This window comes from Panulirus ornatus, chromosome 14, assembly GCF_036320965.1.
Source record: "Panulirus ornatus isolate Po-2019 chromosome 14, ASM3632096v1, whole genome shotgun sequence".
Lineage (NCBI taxonomy): Eukaryota > Metazoa > Arthropoda > Malacostraca > Decapoda > Palinuridae > Panulirus > Panulirus ornatus.
In genome coordinates, this window is record NC_092237.1 from 46,362,893 (window position 1) to 46,374,931 (window position 12,039).

General features: G+C 37.1%; 1 protein-coding gene across 5 annotated transcripts in view; it reads left to right on the forward strand.

Annotated features, from left to right (window-relative positions):
- Positions 1 to 12,039, forward strand: part of Trp1 (translocation protein 1) — an 84,149-nt gene that overhangs the window by 53,396 nt on the left and 18,714 nt on the right. For 4 of the 5 annotated variants that reach the window (XM_071669775.1, XM_071669773.1, XM_071669774.1 and 1 more), the window contains one exon: positions 9,774 to 10,092. In XM_071669775.1, the coding sequence (XP_071525876.1) occupies positions 9,774 to 10,092 (319 nt within the window). Of the gene's footprint in view, positions 1 to 6,490; positions 6,643 to 9,773; positions 10,093 to 12,039 lie in introns of those variants that run through there. The other variant, XM_071669777.1, reaches the window with a different exon arrangement.

Genomic DNA, 12,039 nt, shown 5'->3' on the forward strand with positions numbered 1-12,039 from the left:
TCTATTTTGTATGGAGACGGATTGAATGACCCACATGCACAATTTCTAGTAATTGAAATTTACTCACCTGAGGTTCCCTACCCGAACCCCACTGGCTAGTAAAAGGGTGAGGATACTTATTTCTCAGCGAAATGGGTGTCCTTGCCATTTAACTGTAGTTTACACTCATAAGATTTTCAAGGATTCTTAACATTCTCTGCAGTCATTGATTCTTTCCTTGTAGCTTGTTCCATTCAACATGAAAGTCTGTCCTCTTTGTATAGAATTCATTCTTCTTAGCTTTGTGACTTTCCTATTCCCTGGTCCTTATTTTTTCATGTGGATTATAGATTCCTTTTCATTTTAAAAAGTAATTCTTATGAACATTGGTCAGCTGATCCTGAAATTTGACTCAAAATCTTGAAAATTTTAATGTGTTCCCTTATTCCTTTTCATCTCCCATGTAGTTAAGTCCATGACTGTCAACCTTCCTGTGCCTTTCATACATAGATAACTGATTTTTTTTATTTGTCTCCTACCATATATTAGTCATAACCTGGCCTCATTCCAGTGTGTCTCATCATCAGTACTTTACATCTGGCTTGGTTGAATTTGATCAGTCATGTATCTTACCAAACTGTAGCCTATCTGTCTTTGTAGGTTATTGCTGTCCTGAACTTTCTTGTTATTCATAATACTTCTGTATCATTTACTTACTCATTCAGGTATGACTCAAGAACCTTTAAAATTGACATTCATAAGTCAGAAATAACAACATCCTCAAGACTGAGCCCTGTGAGACACCACTGATTACCTTAATCCAGTTTGAAAAGATACTGTGACATGTGGCCTGCATTCACTTTCCATGGCCTTTATTCCCTTTCAAGTAGGTAATTTTCATTCCACCAAAGTGAATTCTTGTCTTTTGCCTGTTTGAACTTTTTTTTCCAACCTTTAGTGGAATTTGGAGTAACCTGCCTTTTAGGCCATTCAAGAACACACACTTGTAATGCTTGACATATTTCCTCTGACCCATGGTGCCTCTTAGGTAGTTTCTCCTTTCCAGGAGATTGTATATTTATATCTTTTCTACTGTTATAAAGATTTTGCGTGTTGTAATACTGGCCCATTTCAGAGTATTTTCCATGTCTTCTTTTTTAAAGATGGGCTCAACATTTGGTATACTTAACAGACTTATTCCCTTATAATTGTTAAGTTCATCCTTAGCATGATTTCCTTTGAATAAGGGAACAATAGATACTTTCACCCAATCCTCAGGCACAATGCTGTGTTTCCATGCTAAATTCCATATCTTTTGCAACCACTCTGTCACTTTCTCCTCCATACTTTAGCATTTCAGCCATAATCCCATCCACTCTAGGTGCCTTTCCTACCTTCAGCCTCATGATCATACTTTTTACCTCCCTTCTTATAATAGGCATGTGTACTTGTATCCTTTTCCTTCCATCCAACATACTCACCTTACTTCTCTCACATTCATCAGTCCAAAATACTCTCCATCTTCCTTTCTCTCTTCCTTCGTGTGATTCATCAACTCCCCTTCCTCACTTTTTTACATTAAGATTTCCACATTTACATCTACCTCTTTCTTTTTTCACCTCCTTTTAGTAAAATTTCTTATTTTCCCTAAGCTTTTCACTACTTTCTTAAAAAATCTTCATATACTCCTATGCTTTCCCACATCAGCTTCTTAACATTCCACTTGCATTTCTCATATTCTTCCCTCCTCCTTTGCTGAAATTCTACTGGTACTTTCCTTTCAAGTGACATACCATATGCCTTTTTCTTTTCTTCCACAGCATTTCTAATCTTGTCTTACCACCATGCATTTTTTTCAGAACCTTGTATCCATTTACTAGTAATTCTACAACCTTTAACAGTCTTTCTCTAAACATTTAAAACACCTCATTCTCACATAACTGCAGCCTTACATTTGCTGCACATCCATCAACACTTTCTGTCATCCTTCTTTCATACTTTTCCTTGTATTCTTTCTTATTCATCTTCTTGCTTGCCAACACTTGCCTTTCCATTCTCCCTTACACTTTTACCTCTCCATTCTTCCTTAAACTTTTATCTCTCCTTTCTTTCTTACACCATACCTTCACTTCTCCTTGATCCTCACCCTAGCAAGAACTGCAAAATTTTCAGTCTCCAAAGAATCTCACAACTGTAGCATGCAGTAAAGACTTTACCATTCATCCACTACCACATGGTCAATCAAACCCTTTTGTTCTTCTCTTCCATCATTTCTCATCCATGTATACCTGTGGACCATCTTGTGCTGAAAAAAGGTGTTTGCAAGGAATAAACCCTTCTCAGCACAGACATCCTCAAGATAAATTCCATTCACATTTACTCCAGACTCCCCATTTATCAACTATCCTGCTAATTTCATCACATCCCACCATTGCATTTATATCACCCATCACAACCATCTTTGTCTCCTTCAAAAACATTCATACAGTCATTCAAATTTCTCTAGAAATGCTCCATTTTATGCTTTATTTGATATCTTTTGATGTGGTTTTGTATAGTTATGTGATACATGCAACTAAAGGATATTGGCACATAAAACAAACACTAAAAATGAAAGAAATGTATGAAGTATGAAGAGGAAAGATGTATTTTGGATGATATTGAAGAGTAAAATTGTGTGCTTGTATATGACAACAAAGAGAATGATGAGGAATATAAGACAAAATTCATTTAAGAATGCAGGAGATAGGAATAGAGGTGTGAAAATAAGAAACAATGAAGAGCAGATTAAGAATTTTTGGAACAAGAAAGCAAACAAGTAAATGTAAAGAGACCAGTCACTGATAAACAACGTGGAATATTAAAGAGGTACATGGACATAACCTCAGAGGGAGCTATTAATTTTGTAATAGATGTAGAAATGAGCACCCTCCATTGTATTTAAAGAGAAAATTTTCTGTGTAAGCATTGATACCAGAGAAAGCAAGAGCCAATAAGAATGAAATTACAAACATCCAAGAGTAGAGTATACATTTAGTTAATTCCATGCTTGAGGATAGTTAAAAACTGTGGAGTATTTACTGTCATACTGACATGCATAATTACATACTATATCTTTGATGCCCATTCCCTTTGGGAATTCCCTCAAGGGGGTGGACACGGCACAACAGTCTCCATAACTGTTGAACTTCAGTGCCACTTCTTAACCTTTATTGCCTCACCCTTAGACAGGCCACTGGTTGAGAGCCACTCTAGTGCAGTAATTTCAGAAGCTCCTACCTAATGTTCCTACCAACTACCACTTCAAAATGTTTCTACCTAATGTTCTTGCCTAATGTGTCAACCTACTACTTCATAATGCTCCTAGCTTGTACAATACAGTAAAAAAATGCAGTAACTCATTCTAGCATGAAAATGAAGTGCACAAGAGTAAACAGTGTGAGGTCCACCTACATAGTTAAAACTATAGTAAAGTATTTGACACAAACAAGTGCACTAGAATAAACAGTGTGAGGTCCACCTACATAGTTAAAACTATAGTGAAATATTTGACACAAACAATAAAGTGAAAATGATAATTGAAATTAGAATAATTACATACAAGAGAGAGTAATATAAAAGTCAGCCATTAATGATATTGAATGCTTGTAAAAGAGTATTTATGTTTCTTACCACTGATCCTTATAGTAAAACAGTATTATGAACAGAAGTTAATAAGACAATTCTAGTCTACCTTAAAAACCTGGCCATGTTTCACTGTGCAGTTGATGGATTTTGGAGGAGTGGGAGTATTACATAACTGAAGAGTGGCACGTAGAAGAGATAAGGAAAACCCATCATAGAGAGGTATTTCTCTACAAATAATCAAGAGCTCGCAGGGCTTAGGGTTGGAATGTTTTCATACCCATGGCATTGGTCATGAGATTAAGGGTGATCTTAGACCATATTGTGTGTCATATGGAACAATTGACAACACTTAACTCATGCAGATCATTCTTTTTAACTCTAGATTTTTCTGTGGTGAGCACTGTGTGCTTAGCTTGCTCTTTGGCATAATGGTAGGAGCATTCGATAGAAGTAGAAGTTAGGAACATTTAGGAAGGAGCGTTAAGTAGATGTGTTAGTAAATAGAAGTAGTCAATAGTAACATTAGGTAGGAGCCTTTGCAAAAACTGTGCTAGACTTGCCTTCTGCCAGTGGCCTGTTAAGGGTGAGGTACAAAAGGCTAAGATGCAGTGCTGGAGTTCTTTAGTTATGGAGACTCTATTGCTGTGGCCACTCCTTAGAGGGAGTTCCAATTGGAACAGGCATCAGAGATATAGATAAATAGGTAATTGGTTTTCGTCATTAAAAAAAGTGATGGGTCTTGATTTCTTAGGTGGTATGGTGTCTCACTTTTCATGAACTTTTTTGTCTTTATTGCTCATCAGTCCTATACAAAACACCTCAAAACCTCTAGCAACAGTTTATTGTGGTAAACAGTGGCCCCATCCCATAAGGATCATGATTTTCTTATGGTATAAGATTTTGCTCCTTGACATTAGGTTGAAACCCATCAGAGTAAACTTTGCAGGATCAGCATTTGTAGAGCAATTTCCTCCTGACAACAAAAGCAAGTGAACACTACGATGTATCTTCTGATGTGTAATCTCAGGATTTCACGTAATTCCAATTTTCAGTGAATATTGGCTCACTTACAATGTAACCAAACAAACATACAAATTAGAACCACTCATAACTCTCTTTGTACACAGGGAGCAGCTTAGATCATTGAGGTGTTTTTGAGTATTGAGCACTTCATAAACATGTACTGAAGGACTATTGTGGATGCTTTATTTTCACTCTCAGGCATCTCCTAGTTTAATTTCTTCATCAGTGGTGAATACAACTTGCCTTTAATTACTTGTTGGAGCAATAGAAATACAAGAATCATCATCATGACTGTGCTTGGTTCCTATGATACACCAGGACCTCTTAGTAAGGCATTTCATCACTTTCTTGTTATTACGACACCTGCTGTTTCTTCATTTCATTACTAACAAACTCGCATTCCCATTAGCATAGTGTAGTATCCTGGCGTCCTTCTGCAATTAACATTCTTCCCTGTTTCACATCCGTTCAGTTCAAATTCTCCCTCGAGTTTCTTCAAGCATTGTTGTGGGCAGGTGTCAGATACCTTTTTCTTTTTTCTTTTTCTTCCTTTATACACAACTCATCCATTTTTCTTATTTTCTATTATAATTATCATAAGCCCATTCTTATTCTCTCCCTTTGATGATGAAACATTTCTGGTTATCTTAAGTGTTTTTTTTTAATTGCCATGCATTTTTTTGAAGGTTTGGTGGTTTGGTGAAGAGAAAGGTGTTGAACACCTTGTGTAAAATATAATGTGACTAGGCAACTAGAAGAGATGATATCCAGTTGAGTTTCATCAGAAAAGGGTGACTCTGATATTGATTGGTTTGTTAGTATTTTCTGTGTATGTATTGATTGTGGTGAGGTGCCTGAAAATTGACAAAATACATGCTTAGTGCCATTGTATAAAGACAAGGGGTACAAAGGTAATGTTCACAATTGGTTCTCTTCCTATGTGTCCCATCTTTATAACTTTTTATTTGGTGAGGTTGAACTTCATCAGCCATGTATCAGAACACCTCTGAAGTTTTTCCTCGTCTCTTTGTAGGTTACCACAGTCCTAAACTCTTACATTTACTCAAAACTTACGCATCATTAGCAAATATATTCAAGAGTAATTCAAGTTCTTTTTAGTTATTCATTTACTTAGATCTGGTATAACATCAGATCTAGCACTAAACCTTGCAATGCCAGGCACCTCTGACATGTATTCCTTTTTCACTTTTGCTTATATAATTTTAAGCTCTCTGTCTCGCATCTACTTGAAAAATATTTATCCATCTATTCCAAACACCTTTATGGTAGTAGTAGCAAATGCATTTTGGCAAATTAAGAACAGTCTGCCAGCCCTTCTCATTTATGTAGGCCAAGGCTTACTTTTTAAGAAATCTAGATTTATGTAGACCATTTTCCTTGAATTTTTTATGCTTTTCATATAGGTGCAGTAGTTTCTCCTCTGCAGTCACAGCTTTATTTGTTTATTATTTCTATAATTCTATAAACAACACCCATCAGAGATACTTCTCTGTAGTTGAATGTATTTTCCTGTCTCTTTTCTCAAAAATGGTATAACAGTTGGTCTGCTCCACTGTCTTGGCAGTCATACACAGATCTTTAACCCTTAACCTTTAAACTCCTCATGAGGTGAGTGGCTCTTCTAGATGCAGATCTCTGAATATGTAGGCTACCTGCCAGGTGGTTGCCGAGTTGGCAGTGAATAATATTTCTCCTCGCTGTCAGTCACCTTTCAGCCAAGCCAAAGAATGCACAATTCAGTAAGTTTTTTAGGGAGAAAATTCAGCAGCTTTTGCTAGGTTTAGAGGACCAGACTTAAGATGATCCTCAGATATGTGATGATAATCTGTCTTCAGATCATGTGGAGAGTAATGTTATGAACAGTAACTCTTCTAACATTGAAAGAAATCAAGACGTGGCAGAAGAAAGTGTACCTAGCACAACTGAAGACACTGTTGATAGTGATCGCCCATTGCAATGCCTTATTCTGACAACACTGCATTTAGCTACATGGTCGGTAATTTTGTCATCTTTTTTTTCTTTACATAGGTCTGTCAATGGTATTTCAGCTAATGCTGGCATTAGTGATGAAAGTAGTGAATTGTAGTAATTCTTGCTGTTTTCAGAAGCAACAGTCATGAAACTACAAACACCAAACAGTATGAACATTAAAAGATTCCCCTATTCAGACCGTTTTGTACAAAAGTGATGCCAAAAAAAGGCAAGCTAAATAGGTGAACATGTTGCTATCACAATCTTTTTATAATTTTCCCATTTTAAAGGGAACTGTCAATAAATTGTGTGTGGTAGGGTGGTGACAGGAAATGGATGAAGGCAGCAAGTATGGATATGTACATGTATATATATATATATATATGTCTGTGTATGTATATGTTGAAATGTATATGTATGTATATGTGCATGTTTGGGCATTTATGTATATACATGTGTATGTGGGTCATTCCTCGTCTGTTTCCTTGCGCTACCTTGCTAACACAGGAGACAGCGGTTAAGTTTGATGAAAAATAATAATGAATCATATCAATGATAACAAGAAAAGATTTATTATATGAAAAAGAATAATAGTGGTCAGTAATCAATATATCTATGTAGAAAAATGAATGATAACACATACTTGTTAGCAACTCCCTTGTCACTCATGCTTCATTCCAGCACTTCTTTGTGCTTTGTACTGACCCAGCTACAGAATTAATGCATATTATCAGAATGATACTGGTGGGTGAAATATACTTTTAAAGTGATTTCTTTGTTTTCTTATCAATATCTTTGAAATTGTAAGGTTAAATACATTATTTTTAGAACTTGAAAAAGCATGAAGTTTGACTGTGGGAAAGGAAAACAAAGATTATTAGAGTTTAAAATGTCACATACTTGATTTGTATGTTACTGATCATCTGTGACATACATCATATGAGAGATGATCTCTGCACCGCTGTTTCGAATTGTCCCCGTAGGCCTCATCATTCCATCTTGTATGGTTCAAGGCCCTTAGTTTGATCCCTGTCAGTATGGATGACTCTTAATTTATTGTCTCCCTGTGCCATCTGCTTTTCATATAGTAATTCTTGGGTAAACTTATTTTCTCTGTTTCAGTTATTCACTTGATAGTTTGGATATCCTAACTGCGACATACAGCATGTTATATCTGTGCACTATCAACTGTGATATTACATCATGTAAGACAAAAAAATCCACCCATTCCTTTAAAGATTTCACACCAAGACAGTACTCCCCTGATTCCTTGCTCCTTCCTCCATATCAGACACTGCTCATTCTTTTCCCCTCCCCTTCCCCCACATACTACACACTAAGGCACCAACTGGGCAGCCACCAGAAACTCACTTCAACATTCCTTTACAGCGAAACAAAGGTAGACGAAGGAATTGATTTTCATTTTCATATTTCTCCATGTATATCTTTGATTTTATAAAATTTATGGTTAAAGAGATCCATCATTTTTTTGTAATTTTGTTCAGTCTTTAATATGTACACCCCATCCCTGACGTTTGTTTGAGTCCGTTCTGACCGACCGGTGGATCTTAAAATGGAGATAAGTCGGACGTATGTCAGCATGGCATGTAGAATTTGAATACCTGTACAGCATTCTTTTATCCTACTCAATTTCTATTATGATTATCTTGTTTTTTATTAATCAGACTTTTATGATTGTTTAGTTTCTGTTTCCCTTGTATTTAAGATTCTTTAGTTCATATTTCATCATTTTGATTTTGATTTTTTCCCAGCCATATGTACGGATGGTCATGTCGCATGGGTTGTAATTAGGGGAGAGCTTGTATTGAGAGATTTCATGAGGTCTCTACACCTTGTATATTTTAAGATTCTTTAGTGTTTTACTTGTTTGACAGTGTAATGCTATCCTTGGTCTGTGCTCAGTCTTGTTTGTGTTTTTATGGTTAAGCCACTCCATCCTGTTTGTTCTCCATTGTAAGGGCATCAGAAAATTTAGCTGTCCATTTCTTACCCATTTGCATATGTGTATACCTGTGAAGTTTTTTGTGTGTATGAGCATTTAGGTCAGTGATTCAACTTTTTTTGCCCCATGCACCCTTTTCCCCATGTGTCAGCATGTCATTCCCCCCTTTCCAGATTGTCTGGCTGAGAAGGTGCATTCCAAATAATATGTAAATGAAAAACAAGAAAAAGTCAAAGATAACTATAGATGGAATATTTTCACATTAGAAAATTAAATATTTATCTTTATTTTTAATGTAATCTCGGACATTCAGTAAAGTTTGATGTCCTGTAGATTATGTACAATCTGTGGTCCCAGTTAGAATTCTTGCCTGGTTGAGAACCCTTGAATTAGGTGTAGTAGTTGGTAGGCAGCCAAAGAATAGGGAGGTATATTACCAGTAATACCTCCATAAGTATTCGGAAGGTTAGTGACGGTTGCATAGTGAGCCAGCACTTCAGTGGGTGTCATGTAGCACTCATTTGGCCCAGGTAGCTGACTTTCCTTTCTGCCTTACCTACATGTGAATTACTGGCATTCTGCTCACAAACATACAATCTCTCCTTGTCATACATAAAATTTTATTACACATAATTTGCACAGCTCATTCTTCCTTAGTCTACATTTTCCTGTGGTGAGCACTATGTGCTAGCCCTTCCTTTTGGCAAAATATCTGGAGCAATACATAGTAGTAATAGTAGTAGGTAGGAGCATTAGGTGGAAACATTTAGTAGAGGTGGTAGGTAGGAACATTTGGTTGGAGCCCATGCAAACACTACCAGTGGTCAGTTAAGGATGAAGCATGAAGGCTAAGAAGCAGCACTGGAGTTCAATAGTTATGGAGACTCCATTGCTGTGGCTACCCCTTTCAGAGAGTTCCATTTGGAGAGTTCCATTTGGGAACAGGCATCAGAGAAATAGTGTTCAGCTCAAGCTTTTTTTGTTTTCACCCACTTATGAAAGTGTTTATTCACCTGTGTTGGCATGGGACTGTTTTGTTTGCATGTGCATTTATTTAAATTTTGGAAATTACTCTCTGGTTATTGCTAGACCTCTTGAATGTTGTAGTTTTTTGCAGTTCATATTCATTACATTTTTGCACTTTTTATGTCCTTAATATTTTTATCCTTAAGATTTTCTTTTCTTTTAGGCTCTTAAAGCACAAATTCTTTCACCGTGCTAAGAAGATACCAATCACAGATAAGGACTTGAAGCCAAAGGATCTGAAAAAGAAAAAAGAAAAGGAAAAGGAAGAGAAGAAGAAAGAAGTAGAGAAGAAGAAAGAAAAGGAGGAAAAAAAGGCAAAAACTGAAGAAAAAGAAAATGGTGAGGAAGAAGAGGAGGTCAAGCAGGAAGTTGAGGATATTGATAATGATGATAAGGAGGTGAAGGAAAAAGATGAAGAAAAAGATAAAGAGAAGAAGAAGAAGAAAAAGTCAAAGATCAAATTGGACATGCATTTAGAACAAGTAAGTTTATACAAGTTAAAGTAAAATCTGAAATGACCAAGTAATTGAAATCACATTGAATACTATATATTTAATAACTTCAGTACATGCTAAATAATAGAATGAATTATCACTTTTCTTGAGTTTTTATGATTTAAAATGTTTTTAAACTCACTTAGGATACTAGTATTGTACTTAATAGAGCTAAACATAGAATACCCAGTATTTTGTAGGGTGAGGAGCATTTTTGACATAGATTCACCAATATTCAAGTTGTTTGGAACAATGTCAGTTATTTCATTTTTCTGAGTGCATTTAAAAGATATGATAACTGGATAGAGGAGAAAGGTTACTCCCTACTAGGGATAGGGGAGAAAGATTACTGCCTACCTATTCTCTGCATGTTGTAGAAGGTGACAAAGAGGGGCATGAGCAGATGTGGTCTTTCTTTGTCCATTCCTGGCACTACCTCGCTAATGCGAGAAATATCGCTCAAGTATGAAAAAATACTGCCCATATATTCCCATCCAGACCTGGCACAAGGCGGCGGGTTTGGATGGTATTGCAGTGGAATTTATAAAAAAAGGGGTGACTGTGTTGTTGGCTGTTTGGTAAGGATATTTAATGTATGTATGGCTCGTGGTGGAGTGCCTGACTATTGGTGGAATGCATGCATAGTGCCATTGTACAAAGGCAAAGGGGATAAAGGTGAGTGTTCACATTAGAGGTATAAGTTTGTTGATTATTCCTGGTAAATTATATGGGAGGGTATTGATTGAGAGGGCGAAGGCATGTACAGAGCATCAGATTGGGGAAGAGCAGTGTGGTTTCAGAAGTGGTAGAGGATGTGTGGATCAGGTGTTTGCTTTGAAGAATGTATGTGAGAAATACTTAGAAAAACAAATGTATTTGTATGTAGCATTTATGGATCTGGAAAAGATAGATAGAGTTGATAGATATGCTCAGTGGAAGGTATTAAGAATATATGGTGTGGGAGGCAAGTGAAGCAGTGAAAAGTTTTCATCGAGGATGTTAGACGTGTATGAACAGGAAGAGGAAAGTGATTGGTTCTCGGTGAATGTCGGTTTATGGCAGGGGTGCGTGATGTCTCCATGGTTGTTTAATTTGTTTATGGATGATGGGATTGTTAGGGAGGTGAATGCAAGAGTTTTGGAGAGAGGGGCAAGTATGCAGTCTGTTGTGGATGAAAGGGCTTGGGAAGTGAGTCAGTTGTTGTTCGCTGATGATACAGCGCTGGTGGCTGATTCGGATGAGAAACTGCAAAAGCTGGTGATTGAGTTTGGTAAAGTGTGTGAAAGAAGGAAGCTGAGAGTAAATGTGAATAGGTTGATAGGGACAAGTTAATTGGGAGGTAAGTTTGAATGGAGAAAAACTGGAGGAAGAGAAGTGTTTTAGATATCTGGGAGTGGATTTGGCAGCGGATGGAACCATGGAAGCGGAAGTGGGTCACAGGGTGGGGGAGGGGATGAAGGTTCTGGGAGCATTGAAGAATGTGTGGAAGGCAAGAACATTATCTCGGAGAGCAAAAATGGGTATGTTTGGAGGAATAGCGGTTCCAACAATGTTTTATGGTTGCGAGGCATGGGCAACAGATAAGGTTGTGTGGAGGAGGGTGGATGTGTTGGAAATGAAATGTTTGAGGACAGTGTGTGATGTGAGGTGGTTTGATCAAGTAAGTAATGAGAGGGTAAGAGAGACGTGTGGTAATAAAAAGAGTGTGGTTGAGAGAGCATAAGAGGGTGTATTGAAATGGTTTGGTCACATGGAGAGAATGAGTGAGGAAAGATTGATAAAGAGAATATATGTGTCAGAGGTGGAGGGAACAAGAAGTGGGAGAAGAAATTGGAGGTGGAAGGATGAAATGAGAAAGATTTTAAGCGATCGGGGCCTGAACATGCAGGAGGGCGAAAGGCGTGCAAGGAATAGAGTGAATTGGAACGATGTGGT